We start from the raw sequence: 17,406 nt of genomic DNA, 5'->3' as shown, positions 1-17,406 counted from the left end.
ATCGAATATAAATATTATATTCAACCATAATTAAAACTGCTTCTGTACATAAAAACAAAAAAAAAAAGGAAAAAAAAAAAACAAAAACTTGTGTGAGATGGTCTTATGAGTCGTATTTTGTGAGACGGATATCTTATTTGGGTCATCTATGAAAATGTATTACTTTTTATGCTACGAGTATCAATTTTTATTGTGAATATCGGTAGGATTGACCATTCTCATAGATAAAGATTCATGAGATCATCTCACAAGATATCTACTTGAAAAAAAAACTCAGTCATGAATGTAACTCGATTTAAAGTTTTGTATCCTGAAAGTTCGACACCTCTAATAATTAGAGATAAATAATCTACTGCCTCTGCGGACTTGTCTTCCGCCTCACCCGAAACAGATCCTTAATTGCACAATTAATTTACATAAAGTGATGTTGAAGTGACCAGTTAATGGAACTAGTTAACTAATTTCCCACGAGATTTGTATATTAAAATTCTAATTTTTCAAAGTTATAAGTATGAACATATATTTTATCGAAATGTTTACGGTTTTATCAAAAACTATATCCGATGATAATCGTGCACAACTTCTCAAATCTTTTTTTTACGTCATACAACAACTCAAATTACATTATACAATTGTTTTAATTAAACTTAAAGCCCAGTTCGCAATCATAATCTTATTTCGTTGAAAATATGAGTTGCCTGTAGTACATGATTGATGGATGAGTCATCTAAATTTAATTTTTATATACATTAATTTCAAATTTTGTATATATACATTAATTTCAAATTTTGTATAGATACATACCGAATTGTTATTTCTAAAAGCTGACTTAATTAGGTCGACAGGAGTCACTGGACCGCCTCCTATTTTAGCACCGTCTCACGTTCTAGAATATCCTCTTTCATCGTGTGACAACTGACAAGTAAACCAATAAGGGATCTTCTTTTAATTTCTTCCTCTTTTATGACCAAGTCAATATTAGTTAATATGTGTATTATTGTTATCAGCAACATCCTAATCTTTTATTAAAGATGATTTTCATGAGTTTTAATATTATCGTTAATATTGAAACTTGGACTTAACTCAACCCTAAAAGCTAGCTCAATGGGAGATGAAGCTATTTTATTCCACCGATTTGAGACAACTAACACACTCCTCTCACATCCAGGAATGAACATTTGGAGCGTGAAGTTTACAAATAACCCAACTATGGGCAGAACGGGTGACCCACTATGGAAAGTTCAATTCACGCCCATGAATAAATATTTGGAGCGTAGAGTTTACAAATGACCAAACTATGAGCAGAACAAGTGACCCAACTATGAGCAGTCCAACACATAACTGTAGAACATGAGCTCTGATACTATGTTAATATTGGAACTTGGACCTAACTCAACTCCAAAAACTAGCTCAAAAGGGGAGGATTGTCCAAACACATATATGCAACTCTCAGATATTTTATCCAATCAATAGAAAGCAACTAACAATTACCTTTCAACTAATTGAAGATTGTTATTTTCCTAAAATATTATTTATGTATTTGTCTATGATACTTACGTAAAAGAATGTATGTTCATATACATAGAAAAAACATGTAGTTTTTCCGTGGGAAAAATATGAGAACATAGACAAATTTCAAGGTGGTGATAAAATTAATTTAGCTTTAATTAAATAAAATTAATACGGTTAAATATAGGAGTGTACTTTTATTTCTAAATCTAAATAAATAGTATATAGTATTGTCGAAAACTTCAATAAAAGTTTCTTCGTTTTTTAATTTTTATACATCAAAATGAAATCGAATCGACGCAAATCGAAGCTAGCGAACCATTTTTAGTTGTGGTAGCTTAATAGATGTGTGTGTGGATTTACTTGAAGTGACATAAATATTTAAGATTAAGAGATCACATGCATGCGAATTGATGGATCCCTAACTATTTGAGAAATCAGGTACCATGGTATATATATATATATAAGGGAAATTATATAAGAGTTTCATTAAATTGTTAAGAATGGTTGAGTGTGTGAAGCATGATCCAAGTTCGAGTCCCGCAAAAATCTCATCTGTTTGAGTATGTATAGAGTCTTATGTAGTTTTATCAAGCGTATGATTTTAGTCGAAGGATGGTGTCGATAAAAAAAAGTGTATAACACAAATCTTGTATTGTATATCGAGTTCATATATCTCACCTTATCTAGGATATGATAAACCCGAAACAGATAAAAGAAAAAAAAAATATGGTGCATTGAATGCCACGCGTTTTGTGAGGCAGCCAGAAGGAGAGGAAAATAAGGAAAAGGACTTCATTTCACTAAGCAAGCAGCTGACTTTTTGCAAGCATATGAGTAAATGCTCACTTCTGTCAGCATTTGACTCTTTCTTTAATAACTTGGAAATCTTAGCCCCTTTTACTCGTTCTTCTATTAGAGTCAGCTTATATACATACGTTTTCTTTCTTCTCTTCGCTCTTCTATATATATTTCCCTTGGACATATCCCAGCACCTCAGTAAGACTTTTGTCTCTTACATAGCTTCGGTCTTAAGCACTGAAAAATAGAAAAAGAAAAGAAAAAAAACCCTAGAGTGCAAGGAAAAAATCTCATGATCTTTAGTTTCTTGATTATAGATACCAGATTTTAATGGGAAGACCGCCTTGCTGCGATACGATTGGTGTGAAGAAAGGGCCATGGACTCCAGAGGAGGATATAATCTTGGTTTCTTATATTCAAGAACAAGGCGCTGGAAATTGGAGAGCTGTTCCTTCCAATACAGGTAAAAGAAACAAGTTATAATACAGGGTGGCATGTGTATTTTTTAATCTTTATCTGATCTTTTTTTACTGTTTTGGAGTTGTGTAAGATGTAATTATTTCTCCCATGGTCAGATTTTGTTGAGTAGTTGGTTAGGATCATTTAAAGCTGTGTAATAAATATCGTAGAGCTGCACCGCTAGCTTGTTGAATGCATGTGTGCAAACATATGTAGTTATGTTTTGATTTGTTGTCTATAATTACTTATTTAGTATGAACTTTTTACTGATATTTTTGGTTTTATTCAAAATTCAGGCTTGCTTAGATGCAGCAAGAGTTGCAGACTCCGGTGGACTAATTATCTTCGGCCGGGCATCAAGCGCGGTAACTTTACGGAACATGAGGAAAAGATGATCATCCACCTGCAAGAACTTCTTGGTAACCGGTAGGTGTAAATCTTTACATGATTATCATTTAAATTAACAGGAAAAACTAGGCAAGATTCGACATGTTTCTTGAAAATTAGGGCTAGCTAGATTGGATCCAATTCCAGAAGGAGAGATTATTTTACTTGTAAATGATTTCAGGCCATTGAAGTGCAAAGTTCAATGATTGCGTTATGGAAAGCTGTAAATTTTAAAAATTTAAAGTCACCAATCATGTCACTTTTATCCTTTAATATTTGAAAAGGAGTGCAAATTTTGAACAAATTTTGAATATATATATATATATATATATATATATATATATATATATATATATATATATATATATATCTCAACTTACACAAATTGTTATCAAAACCTTTACGTTCAATTGAATATAGATTCATCATTCCCGTGTTGCAATGCCATTTTTTCATTGAATTTTTGGTTTCTAATGAAAAGTTTACGAACTTTAATTTATTTGCAGATGGGCTGCCATAGCTTCGTACCTTCCTCACCGGACGGATAACGATATCAAGAACTATTGGAACACTCACCTAAAAAAGAAGCTTAATAAACTGAAAGGGCAGGGAGGTATTAGCACACATGATCCTTCAGCAACAATCTCGAAAGGCCAATGGGAGAAGAGGCTCCAAACAGATATTCACATGGCCAAGCAAGCCTTGTGTGAAGCTCTGTGCATAGACAAATCAGGCCCGAAAACACCCCCTGATTCGGAAATCTATCCGGTTACTTTACAAACTACGACAGTTCCTTCTTCCACATACGCATCCAGCGCGGAAAATATAGCTCGTCTACTCGAAAACTGGACTAAAAAGTCTCCAAATTCATGGCAAAGGGGTGTAAACGAGAGCAACCAGAGTGCTTCTTTTACCAACAACCTTTCGATTGGATCAAGCTCGAGCCCGGGCGAAGGAACAATCTGCGAAAGAATGTTGAGTTTCAACTCATCAAATTATTCAGATATCTCTCAGTCTGTTTCATTGGATCCGGAGGATGCAAAGTTTGATGCTGCGAGTTTCACACCTCAAGCGCATGATCAGCAGGAGACTCAAATGCCCTTTAGTATGCTGGAGAAATGGCTGTTCGATGATGCACCCCCGCAAGTGCAAGAAGGTGATTTCATGGACTTGGCTTTGGTGGAAACTACTGTTGATTTGTTCTGAGGTGGAAACAAAATGCTTTCTTTAGAACAATTCAGCAGTTTGGACAGACCGTAGTATTATGATAAAGAGTGTCATTTCAAATTTTCTGCTATATTTTGGTGTCACGTTGGGTGAAGTTAGCTACAATATTTTATTGTAATACAATTGATGTTCGTCATATATTATGACGAGTATCCACTAGATGTAGCAGAATATTTGCAATGAGTCTACAAATTATGAGGTGAAATGTTCCTAATTTTAGGGTCTATTTGTGGTTTTTAGAAGGACTTTTAGAGAAAGTGTAATTACCATGTATTTGTCGGAACCAAGTGTGTGTACTTTGTCGTGCCTTTTCTTGTAACTTCTGGGAAATAAGTATAGGGTTAGACTCAATTGAATGCTTTGTAACTTATCCACACAGCAACACTTTGCTATGTTTGGTAGCAGAGACATATATAATTGGGTTTTGGAAAAAAGTATGTCAACTATCTATATATCTAACACGGATCGACTCAATTCACAACTGTAGTTAAAATTATTACTTTGATATAAAATGTAATATTTTTCACTCAAATAATATTATATTATATAATATAATATTGTAGTAAAAAATAATATTTTTCACTAAAACCATCATATATCGCACAATGTTTTGTCAAAACTTAACTAACAAAAAATGATATTTTTGTAATGGCATAAAAAATACTATATTTCATGGATCGGAACGAATCGGGTCGGAAATACGTATCGTAAAATTGATATACGAGACAAGCGAATCCAAATTTGCGCCGCTTATAATTAAAAAATAGTATTTTTTAAAGTTAATATAGTCAACATTTTTATCATTCCGGATCATGTCTGAGCAAAACTCATGATCATGTGATAAACCAATTTGAGAGTGTACACAAACAAAGTTCGTATTTAGTATCAATATTATGTTGCTTTAATCTTTTTTTAAGTAACAATACTCAAATAGTGCAGTGAAGTAAACTTTTTCGCGTGAGTTCGATCTCATGTTAAATCAAAACTCTCTCTATATATGTATATATAGTTTCGAAATACATAGCTTTTAAAACAATTTTTTAACCTTTAAGAGCAATTTTAATCGATTCTATTTTTTTTTGTCATAGTTAAGCAACCGATATGTTTGTTACTTTGAGATTTTGATTGTTTTTATTATCAAATTTCAATTTTAATCATGTCTTTTTCAAGTTTTAGTCATTTTTGATCGAGAATGTTGATTTGACAATATATACATAACACGTTATAGCTCAAGAACTAAAATTGCAAAAATAAAAAATAAAAACAAATATAACAAATTAATACTGTAATTGACAGAATAGATGACAAACTCGAAATAATACAAAACATAGGATTGAAAAAAAAATTGTAGGACCGATCGCTTTCCGTTTTATCAAAAGCTATAGCTAGTGGTAATGGTGCAACTCAAATCTTTTAAACCGCACAGTAGCTCAAGTATCATGGTTTGATCTCTCTACCAAACAAAGACAATTATTGCACCCAATAAAACTACTTTATCCTGACATATATTAGTTCCGAAAATAGAAGTTGAATCTAAAAAACCAATGCATCGAGCGAGATTATAACCTTTAATCCATGCATATATTTGATTGAAGACTAAAAGTCAATAAAAATCTACCAAATCCATGGAAATCTATCATTTTAAAAAAAGTCATTGAAAGTCATTAAATCTCTACATTCAATACACCCCACTAAATCAAAGTAGCACAACATTTTCTAATATATATAATCTAATCGAAGAACATAAATACATAAGTTTTGGATTGTAGTTTTGACTTTTAAAAGGCAACTGTGGAGCATTCATTTCAACTGCAAGTAGCTTGATAGATTCAATACAAATTAATGAGATGCTCTGCTTGTAATCGACGCATCTTAATTTCAGGTCATTTATTAGTTTAAATTAAATGTGGATAAAAAAAAATCAGGGAATTTTTAAAAAAAAACATCTTATTCAATAGGGTTTTTTTTTCAAGCGATGTGATTTTAATCATGGATATATTTTGTTACAAAATATAAGTCCATCAAATAAAATTTTATAATATATTCATATAAAAATATTAATTTACCAAAACGGAACAAAGAATATTTTTATTTTCCCATCCATGTATATATTTCTAAACTTGACCATTGTTTTTTTCCCAATTATTATAATTATAAATAAAGGGACTCGGGACTTTTGTTGGCGAATCACATGGGGCTCCATCTTAATTCTGCTTAGGTTTTATCAACCCATTAATTAATTCATCACAGGTCAACTACGGCTTTGAAATATGCAATTCGTAATTTAATGCACATCACCATTGCTTTACTAGTTTGACTTGGCCCATATTTCACATGAATCCAAAGACGGTTATATATGTTTATATAAAAACATTTATAATTATAAATCAATTGTTAGATTGTAATAATTGTTTTTATGAGAAGAGTGTTTAAGTTGTTATACTGTAGTGACCCGTTCCAGAATCACCTACTAATCAGAACTTAAGCATGCAAAATTAACATTTAAAACTGAATCAGGTAAACAGCGGAAAAACAGTAATACAACCCAATCGAATCTGTAAGTACAAAATACTTAAACAACCAGATCGAACTAAATACCAAGAACAAATACCAACAACTACAGGTCAACCTCCGCCAGCTCCCTGTCCACTCCCTCCTGGACCGTCCAACCTGAGACCTGCCCCATCGAATAGGGTGTCCAAAACAGAGATAAACCGAGGACGTGAGCATAAAACGCTCAGCACCGAAAGCATGAGTATACAAGACTATGACATGCATGTATGCAAAATGTACTGGATACCAGGATCTGGGTATATCGAAATACTGCTCAGGTAAATGACGTCAAGGTATGTAGCACTCTGCGCCGTCGCACCAGGAGGTGGCTCCCATACCAAAATAAACCTGTGGATATACCGGTGACCTGACCACCGTCGGCCAACGGGGTCCAACCATCCACAACAAACGAGGGCTGAGCACCCTCTCAACAGGCTATCTCAAAGATAATCAGGCTCAACATGATTATGCAAATGCCGCATAATAAACCATGCATCATATGACAGATAATAATGCAACATATAAACATGCAACACATAGTAAAGCATACTCAATCCTGTTATCTCGGATAGTACTTTCGTACCTCAAACCAGTAGATCCTAGCAATCAGCCCTAGAATCAAGCCTACAATCCAAGTGATACCATATCACTAAACCACATCTAAAAGCCTTAACTAGACTAATAGATACTCCCAAATCTCAAAGGGAACCCAGAACTATACCTGCGTCCGTAGTCAGCCCACTGATGCCGCTAGCCCCCAACTAGAGCACAGCTCCGCTACAAAACCAGTAGCTCCCCGCTAGTGCCCGAACCTCGGGAAAAGACTAGAAACCCATCAGAAACGACTAAAACGCTCTGGAACTCTCGGAATTGGCGAGTGAAAAGTGAAGCCTCGCGCTTCTATTTATAGACAACGATCGGAAGATCCGATCCACTTCGGAAGATCCGATCCGGTGCACTTCGGAAGATCCGATCCACTTCGGAAGATCCGAACTCTGCATGTCTTCCACGTGTCCAGCCACCTGTCTTCGGACGATCCGAACCCTGATCGGACGATCCGAACTCTGACATGACATGACTCGTCTGACTCCGAACAGAACGGTCCATCCGAACCCACTTCGGACGATCCGAACCAACTTCGGACGATCCGAACCCGGTTCGGTCCTTCCGATCCCACCGAAATACAATTAATCCAATAATTAACTCAAATTAGGCATCGGGATACTACATATACGGTTTAAAATATTTGAGTTGTAATGTTACTATTAGTTATAAATTTTGATAAAGCAGCAGACACTCGTTCCTACAATTAGTATCAGAGCGAAACCATGAGTTCAAGTCTCTCAATAAGTATATTTTTATACTTCTTGGGGAGGAAGAATGTTGGGTTAAGCGTGCATGAGTGAAAGTTTCATAGAATGGTTGTCTTTTTGAGAAATTCTCGTGCGTTAAGCTGCTGATGTTGCGCCATAATAAAGCATGATTTAAATATAAGATTTCATTGTTTACTAGAAGTTATTTGGATGAAAGGATTTAAAAATATTTTTATTGTTTAAATAACTTACACAAAATAAATTTAAATCAATCTCCTTACTCATTACCACTATAATTATAACATTCGTAAATAATTTCAAATGCTTAAAATATCAAAATTATTTGAAATCAACTGTGATTGATATAATTATTATTTAAATAACTAGAAGATAGATTTGAAGTTTTCTCAATTTAATTTATTTAACAATAAAAATAAATTCGAAATCATGTATTTCGAATGACTCACTCCAAATACAACCTCGGAGTTACCATGTTAGTACAAGGGGAAAGGAATATTGACAAATATAATTTTTCTATGCGATCTACCTTTATTATTTAGTGTGAGATGTTTTTTGAATTTGAGATGTCGTATCAGAATTTTATTAAAAAATTGTAAAAAGTATAATGTAAAATTTTCAAGTACAGTATTGACGTGGTACTCATACAAAATGAAAATCAAATTGAATTGATTCGAACATTCATCCTCCATTTTATGTCTTATTAGTTTTTCAAATAATTATCATTAAAATGGCAGTAGATAAATTATGCTATTTAGGCTGTATTTGGTGCGGGATTGTGGGTTGCTTTTGAAATTTAACCTATGTTTGGTAGTTTCTTGACAAACCCACTCAATCATTTCTATATATATATATGTGTGTGTGATTTAATAAAGACGACCAGATGGTAATTTAATTTTTAATAAATATCTGTATTTTCAAACCAAAAAAAAAGAAAAAAAAAAAAAGAAGAAGAAATACAGAAAAAGTTCCTATATATTACAATTACAATGAATAAAATGTATTAGAGTAGGTCTTTTGTGAGACAGTCTTAAGAATCTTTACCTGTGAACGAGTCAACCCTGCCGATATTTACAGTAAAAAGTAATACTATTAGCATAAAAAGTAATATTTTTTCATGTATAACCTAAATAAGATATATGTCTCACAAAATACGATTCGTGAAACCGTCTCACATAAGTTTTTGTCAATGTTACTAATTCGCCAAATGGACATTCAATTCTTGGGCATGCAAATCTTCACGATTCTCGTTAAATTATGTGACTCATGATCTATTCACAATTTTAATTAATCAGTGCATAATTACCCTTATAATTTTATTTCTGTTTAAATTAATTTTATAGTTCTTAATCGTGGTTTTTTTAATTACATCTACGTATAGTTAATGAGCTGGAAAAAATAAATAAACTCGGCATGCCGATACAACACAGGAAGAAAAAGAAAAAGAAAAAGAGAAAATCAAACTTGTGCTTTGTGGCTAGATAATTTTTACTGGAAATTCTTAAAGATTGATAACGGAATTATTTAAAATGATGATATGGAAAATCTAATTTATTAATAAAACTTATAACAAAAATTATAAAACAAAAACTAAAACAAATGTGTTTTTGTGGGGAAATAAATGTGTCAATTTTAGGGTTTTTTTTTTCATCACCCACTTCCTAAAAATTCAATAATCACATTCTTATTTTAAAAAGTATAATAATAATAATAATAATCACATCTTTCAAATTAAGGTAATATTTGTTTCGTCTCTTACTCTCTCTCCTTTTTTTCGAGTTAGTCTATATTATAGCGTGAGTATTTTCGTCTATATTTCAATACATTAGATAATGTGAGTTTCTCAAATATAAGTTAATGATCTAATTGTTAACATTTGACAACATTATAAAAAAAAATACTCCGAATATAACATATAATAATCATACTTTCCCCGAAACGGTAAGAAAATGATGGATTGTGTTGGGCTTACGGGCCTGGACTATGTATTTAGCCAGACTTTGGTCCCGCGACTCACAGGCTTCAATTATTCTAGTGTACCTTTAAATTTTCTCTCTTTAAACTTAAATGTCTAACTGTTTTTTAAAAAAGGTTTACCATTTTCCTTTCGAAAAAATAAAAAAAACTAAATAATAATAATAATAATAATAATAATAATAATAAGATAGTAAATGTATAAGTTGAGATTTTTCAAATTTATTTCGAAATCAAAAACAAACTAATAAAAATACAAAAGAAATCATTTTTCAATATGTTAAATTTATATACGACCACAAAAACTTATGTGAGACGATCTCACGTCTCAATTTTGTGCAACTTATCTTTAACCTGACGTAGTTCATGAAAACATATTTCGCGATTCTACACATACATACATTGTGAAATGATAAATATTAATGCTCCAACTGCCAATCTTTCATGTAACTTATTTTGATTTAATAGTCCCTTAATTTGTACGTACGTTTCATACATTAATTAATAAATGGTGATTATCATTACTTCATTATTGTCTAGGGGAAATTAATTTTCGGTTACATGATATTATTAATAATTTAAATTAGTAAAAAAAAGGTCTCGAAAAATACATTACTATAACTATATGTATATTTAAAATTTTGTCTTAAAATCTATTGAAATAATAAAAAAAAATAGTTGTTCCTAAAATATTTTCTAACTTTCAGAATCGTGTTTTCTCTGCAAAAGTCGTTGATTAAATTAAAAGATCTCGTTTGTAATGATTAGACTGGATTAGATGGGATAACACGTTTGAGCCAAACCTCTAAAAACCTCATTATATTAGCGTGCGTAATTATAACATAAAGCAGCGCCCCCAAAATGATTTACTCTATTCTGTACAAAATATAATTACCAATTATCATGCACGAATATTTTCATTAATCATTTGTAGATTATTTAATTTCAATATATTGTGTTGTCCAAATAGAAAATATCTATTGAATAATTTGTGTGACCTTTTATAAAATTTTGTTTTAAAAAATATATATCGATAATGTGTCACTTATCTATTGGATGTACATTTTTTCTATGTATAATCACATTCAATATGCGAATGACATCCCATCGGTGCTTATATAAGTGTGCATGATAGGTATACAATATATCCATACACTCTGTGTGTGTGTAAATACAAAATATATGGAACTTCTACATTATCCTCATCATTTAAAAGGAATCTAAACTATTTTTATTTTCGAGAGAGACTTCAAGTTCCAACTTTCAACAATAATAATTAGTATTCCAATTTATTTAATTATTTGTTATCCACTAAACTCACCTTAAATACAAAACTCAATCATGTTTAATCGCACACTAACCAACAATGAATGTATACGTATACATATAAATACGTATACATGCATGCATGGAACACGAAGTTAATCAGACGTTTAATTCATGCGACGGCGCACGATCTTCCATGCACTAAATCATCTTAATTACATTCACAAATTAATTATCTATCAGTTTTCCATCGCTAATCTTCTCTTCTTCCATTTATATTCAGTTGAAATTACAGTTCAGTGCAGAAATTCACGAAAACATCAAAGGTACACAAGTAAAGAATATTCATGGAAACTCAGCACTCAACATGGTCAAATTATGAAGTCTTTCCCAAAGAAAAATATGAGGATCTTTTCCCTTTTCCAACCCAATTGCCTCCACTTGATTTCAGGTGATTATTATTTTCAATTAGTTTGTTCATACTCAATATTGCTTATGTTCAACAAAAAGTTACAGATATAGAACAGTTCCTTGATTCCTATATGATATTAATTTTTCTTTTCCTTTGTTGTTTGGGGGGTATAATTGTTTAAATCCAGTGGACATTTCACTGCTACGGATTTTCAGAATGAATTTATCATTCAGGAGGATTCCGTTGACGATGTTCCGTTTGTAGGGATGCTTCTCAATGACCATTTTTATCCATCTTTAGATCTTGTGCCATACAACCCTGCTAATCTCATTCAAGGTCAGTAAATATAGAGTATCTTCTCGATTCTTGTTCCAGTGATGATACATCTATCTACTGTGTATATATATATATATGTAAATACAACATATGTAGTGCAGAGGGAGAGAGGCTAGCATGGGATTGAAGTCTAAATTTTCTTGTGAATCTGTGTTTTTTTTTTGTATCCAAATAGCATAAAAAAATTTACCATGCCTCCCTTGCGTTTCTATACTTTGAAATTCATCGCCTTTTATAAATAGTGTTGCTACAGTCACTTAAATGTGTTTTGGACTCGTTCATGCTTTTTTCCCCCATATATAAGATGAAGCAGTACTTCACTTAGTTTTTCTGTTAGTGGTGTATACACTACGTAAAACTGTTGGTGATGAACGCAGATGAAATCTTGTGCAAGTCTGGAGCATCGGTAATTTATGAAGAAACGATCGAGGTAGTTCAAATCAAAGACCAAGAAGTGGAATTAAGTGACTATGGAAAAATATGTACAGCACTTGACCAGGAGGATGTAGAAAATATGGAATCAAAAAAAAGATGGAGACCAGAAGTAATGGTGAAAAATAGTTCGAGTTCTAAAATTTTGACGAGACAAATGATCAGCGAGTATTTTTACATGCCTATAACAAAAGCAGCCAAGGAACTGAATGTGGGATTGACCCTTTTGAAGAAAAGATGTAGAGAGTTGGGAATTCAGAGATGGCCACATCGAAAACTCATGAGTCTCCAAACCCTAATAAAAAATGTTCAGGTACCTTATAATGATCTCTTGAACTTATTATTAAGAATGGATCAAGAATTTCAATCCATAAGAGAATCTTACACAACCAAATACCTTCCATACTCGCAAGCGAAGCTCGGTTCATGAGAAGTATGGTAATATTTTGACAGGAATTGGGTAAAGATGGAGGAGAAGTGAAGCTGAGAGACGCCATAGCGATTTTAGAGCAAGAAAAGAAATTGTTGGAAGAGGTTCCTGATCTGCAGTTGGAGGACAAAACCAAGAGACTGAGGCAAGCATGTTTCAAAGCAAATTATAAGAAGAGAAGGCTGATGGGAAGCGTGGCTGATTCGTCTTCGAAATCCATAAACGACCCTTCAAATTTTGATCAAAACACACCAAACTCTAGCTTCCATACTCTCCTGGATGCTGATGAGGAAGATTTGGAGTATTTGTTTTCTGATTATATTTCTTTCTGGTGATTTTATGATGTTTTGATCAAGTGTAAGATGCTCATAGTACGGTTGATTAGATTTCAGAATTTTGTTGTCAGTATTTAGGAGATTTGTAGTCAGTATGTGATGTAAATGATATGCATTTGGCTCAAATTTCATTTTCATATTATCCATGTTCTATTTCGACCAACAAACATCTGCCCAAGAAAATAAAAACAAGACTGCTCGAGATATCTGCCATTGCTGGCCTTCTTGACCTCTATTTTTGTCGGAGCCTTCGCCGCACTTGATCGCTACATCCAGCCGCTCTTCACCACCTACTCAACGGTTCAACACAAACTCCATGATGAAAAGACGATGATTTCCCTCATAAAATTGTGTACTAAAAAATCCCATTTGCTCCAGCTCCACTCCATAGCACCTCTTATTTCTACAACCCCCGCGTTTTCCTCTCCTTTCTGGGGTACCTCCGTTGCGTGATTTGTCTTATTCTCACAGAATATTTTCTGAGTTTCCTGATCCTGACGTTTCTTTGTACAATACCATGATCAAGGCTCATTCAATAACTAGTGATTCAGCTCAAAAAGGGCTTGTGTTATACCCTGAATTACTTTCTTTAGTTATTTTTTCCCAACGCTTTGTCAGCGACGGTTGCTGTGAAATGTTGTGCTATGATCGGGTCTTTGTCTAATGGGTAGTAGATCCATGCAAGGATTTGGAAAGATGGTTATAAATCTGATGGCCTTTTAATTTACCGACTACATTGGTGGACTTTTACTCGTGTTTAGGTGAAACAATGTCACCTGTTTGCTTGTCCTTCAAGTTTGCGCAAGCTTGAATGCACTGGAATTTGGTGAAAGAATCCATAACTATGTTACGGAACAGTCTTCTTTATGAACTAAATATTTGCAATTCTCTTATATCCATGTATTCGCGTTGTGGACTTTATGCCATTGTTGAATATTTTTTCTTCCGTAGGTATGTGGGAAAAGGTTGTGGAAAATGCGCATTGAGGCCACGGTTTTGTTTGAGGTGTTTTATAAATAGAACTTTCCACGATATATATTTGTTTTGAGGGTACGCGAATATGTTTGATTTTATTTTCTGGAGAAATTATTTTTTATTCTTAACAGACATTTTACAATAAATATCACGTCATCTAAAAATATACTAAATTAATGATGTTCAAACATGTAAATCACCGGAGAGCTCAACGAAATACTCATTTTCTATAGGTGAAGAAATTTAAACATGACAATAGTAGGAAAAACTGTCCAGTAAGTTGCCTACAAAACTGGAATGCAGATTCTGAGATACATGGATGAACCTGTAACGCTGCATCCCTTTATTTTTCCTGATAGATACTGCTTCCACAAAGCACTAAATTCTAAACAGCGACAGGCTGCTTCTGAACAAAAGCTACGCCTTTCTCGATGCTGGACTTCAGTTCCGGCTTTAGAGCGTCCAATGCCTTCTGTTCGTACTCGGTTAATTCTTGAAGGATCGATGGAATGAAAGCCTCCACGCCATTTCTTCCAAGCTTAATTCTTGAGGCAAAGAAAGGCAGCTCGGTAAGATCAGACTGGACATAAGCACATTCGTAGACGTCACTATCGCCATCCAGACCTCGGAGGGACGACTCAACAAACCGAGCTGCAGCATATGCCATTGAAAGAGTGGCCGATCCTGCTCCAGCCTTGGCCTCCACAACTTCTGTGCCAGCATTTTGAATCCTCAAAGTCAGTTCTTGCACTTCTTCGTCGCTAAAAGTGACGGATGGTTTGGTCTTCGACAACAAGGGGAGGATAGTAACTCCTGCATGGCCACCAATAACCGGGACATCAACATCAATAAGCCTCAGGCTTTTTCTTTGAGCGACAAAAGCATTCGCTCGAACTACATCAAGAGTGGTAACACCGAAGAGCTTCTTGGGATCAAATACCCCTTTCCCTTTCAAGACCTCAGCAGCAATTGGAACTGTCGAATTTATTGGATTGCTTATGATGTGAATCAAGGCATCAGGGCAGTTGTCAGCAACAGCCTCGACTAATGTTTTCACTATGTTAGCATTTATGTTAAATAGGTCATCTCGGGTCATACCAGGCTTTCTTGGAACACCAGCAGGTATGACTACAACATCAGCACCCTTCAAACTATCGGGGAGATTGGATTCTCCAGTAAAATCTGAAACCACCGAAGGTGTGTTGCAGTGACTCAGATCAGCCGAAACTCCCTTCACGTTTGCTATATCATAAAGATTTAATTGAGAAACTAGTGGTGACATTTTGATCAAAAGAGCTAGTGGCTGGCCTATACCACCAGCAGCTCCAAGAACAGCTACCTTGTAGGATGCATGAGGTTGAACATGATGGTATGCTCTATTGTTATGCTTTTCAGATTTTCTGACATAAGAGTGCTTCAGAACCGCACCGCTCTCGCTGCCCGTAAACAAAGACTTCAAGTCATGTCTTATGGAGGTTGCTGCTTTGAGGCCATTGAAACTAATGAGGTGGTTTTCACATTTCAACTTGGCACTCAATGACTTGAGTTGTGAAAATGGGCCAACTTTGGAGCCAGTAGCTGATGTGGAGCCAATTGAAAAGGTGGTTGCTGATGTTGTCATCTCGCAACCTGAAATGACAAAAGAATTACGAAACTGTCAAGACACAAGCCAACAAACAACAGCATAGACCCCATTTACCCAAGGCCACAGGAAAAGAAGCTCATGATTCAATAATTACAAGCTTATAATATCTCACACGTTTTAAGCTAAAATTGAAATATTCCAAATACTACAGTTCTGTAAAATTCTTAGCCACAAACCCACCACCAAAACCCAGATACTTCAACCAACCGCAAAATAAAACAAAAACCAGAATCGTAAACCAATTTGTTCAGCATTTGACGTTCAGTACTCAAGAAGACGCTACACCATTGGGGGAAAACCCACAAATTTATAGCAACACTCAAAATTAAACAGGAAAAAAAAAGACTTCACGCATCAGTACTCACACAATTCAAATTTAATAACCCAAGATTCATAAATCCATTAGAATTCTCCAGATCTATAGCAAAAAAAAAAAAAAACCCACACACGCACGCGCACACAAAATTCGACGTATATTAGTAGGAAAAGAAAGATATCAAGAACAAGAAATTGAGCACAATTACCTCCTCCGATGACACTTTCACACTGAACCTGGAGATGACAGATGAATAAAAACTGTGAGAGCTATTTGATCTCAATAAAAGGCAGGCTTTTCTTCTCACGGACGTGAGGGGCTAGGAAGCCCACATAAGCCTCTCCGCCGCACTACTTCGACGAAATCTACCACCAATAGTATAATTTAATACAATTTTTTTTTTCCTTTTTTCATATATTATAGATACCATGGATTCACAAGTGGAATATACACTCACTGGAGGCGGCATAAATGTTGGCATAGATTCAATCCCTCCAAAAAGCAAAAATAATATTTTTTTGTAATCCAAACAAATAAGTGGGATATGATTTTAAAAAATCAATCTTTATATTAAAATTTAATAAAATCAAAGTACATTGCTATCTTTGACGTAGAAGAAATATAAATAAAACAATAAAAAAGTTTGGTTAGGTTCAAAATGAATTTTCGATTTCGATTTGGACAGTAAATACCACTAGATATGGGTGAGCCCTGGGGTAAAGTTGTCCGTCTTTTTTTTAATTCTTTTATATGTAATTATAAGTCTACAAGAGTTAATATGTGGTTTAAGAAACTAAAATAAAAATCAAAAAATGAATGGCTGAGATTATCTTTCAGTCACAGATCAATCTCAATTTTTAAAAATTTAAAATTATAATTAAATCACAAAAAGCGAAAAATTGCAACAAAAAAATATATATATATATATATATATATATATATATATATATATATATATATATCTATTTTTTAACAAATTTCTAAAAAAACAATAAAAACAATCATCGATCATATTTTG

The 17,406-nt window shown here is 33.7% G+C and overlaps 3 protein-coding genes across 3 annotated transcripts; 2 read left to right on the top strand and 1 right to left on the bottom strand.

The window, feature by feature from the left end:
- Positions 1-2,398: 2,398 nt before the first annotated feature.
- LOC140810179 (myb-related protein 306-like) lies at positions 2,399-4,801 on the top strand. The gene is made up of 3 exons (XM_073168044.1): positions 2,399-2,773; positions 3,066-3,195; positions 3,663-4,801. The coding sequence occupies exons 1-3, from the start codon at positions 2,641-2,643 to the stop codon at positions 4,360-4,362; spliced, it is 963 nt and encodes a 320-aa protein (XP_073024145.1). The 5' UTR covers positions 2,399-2,640; the 3' UTR covers positions 4,363-4,801.
- Positions 4,802-11,854: 7,053 nt separating this feature from the next.
- On the top strand, positions 11,855-14,472 carry LOC140810473 (protein RKD3-like). The gene is made up of 6 exons (XM_073168324.1): positions 11,855-11,958; positions 12,107-12,255; positions 12,633-13,000; positions 13,141-13,418; positions 13,924-14,017; positions 14,404-14,472. The coding sequence occupies exons 1-6, from the start codon at positions 11,855-11,857 to the stop codon at positions 14,470-14,472; spliced, it is 1,062 nt and encodes a 353-aa protein (XP_073024425.1).
- Positions 14,473-14,631: 159 nt separating this feature from the next.
- Positions 14,632-17,000, bottom strand: LOC140809764 (malate dehydrogenase, chloroplastic-like). The gene is made up of 2 exons (XM_073167481.1): positions 16,597-17,000; positions 14,632-16,056 (listed from the first exon to the last, which is right to left on the bottom strand). Exon 2 carries the CDS (start codon positions 16,046-16,048, stop codon positions 14,813-14,815), a length of 1,236 nt encoding a protein of 411 aa, XP_073023582.1. The 5' UTR covers positions 16,049-16,056; positions 16,597-17,000; the 3' UTR covers positions 14,632-14,812.
- Positions 17,001-17,406: the final 406 nt, after the last annotated feature.

The sequence above is a fragment of the Primulina eburnea genome, chromosome 13, assembly GCF_022965805.1.
Source record: "Primulina eburnea isolate SZY01 chromosome 13, ASM2296580v1, whole genome shotgun sequence".
In the NCBI taxonomy this organism is placed as follows: domain Eukaryota; kingdom Viridiplantae; phylum Streptophyta; class Magnoliopsida; order Lamiales; family Gesneriaceae; genus Primulina; species Primulina eburnea.
Note: the sequence above shows the minus strand (reverse complement) of the source record. Positions and strands in the feature narration are given on the sequence as shown.

Excerpts from the sequence above, each read along its gene's own strand:
- LOC140810179 (XM_073168044.1), top strand. The coding sequence starts at position 2,641 with ATGGGAAGACCGCCTTGCTGCGATACGATTGGTGTGAAGAAAGGGCCA. Across the intron at positions 2,774-3,065 it reads AGCTGTTCCTTCCAATACAG|GCTTGCTTAGATGCAGCAAG; the intron begins GTAAAAGAAACA and ends TTCAAAATTCAG. Across the intron at positions 3,196-3,662 it reads CAAGAACTTCTTGGTAACCG|ATGGGCTGCCATAGCTTCGT; the intron begins GTAGGTGTAAAT and ends ATTTATTTGCAG.
- LOC140810473 (XM_073168324.1), top strand. The coding sequence starts at position 11,855 with ATGGAAACTCAGCACTCAACATGGTCAAATTATGAAGTCTTTCCCAAA. Across the intron at positions 12,256-12,632 it reads CCCTGCTAATCTCATTCAAG|ATGAAATCTTGTGCAAGTCT; the intron begins GTCAGTAAATAT and ends TGATGAACGCAG. Across the intron at positions 14,018-14,403 it reads ATTCAGCTCAAAAAGGGCTT|GTATGTGGGAAAAGGTTGTG; the intron begins GTGTTATACCCT and ends TTTCTTCCGTAG.
- LOC140809764 (XM_073167481.1), bottom strand. The coding sequence starts at position 16,048 with ATGACAACATCAGCAACCACCTTTTCAATTGGCTCCACATCAGCTACT.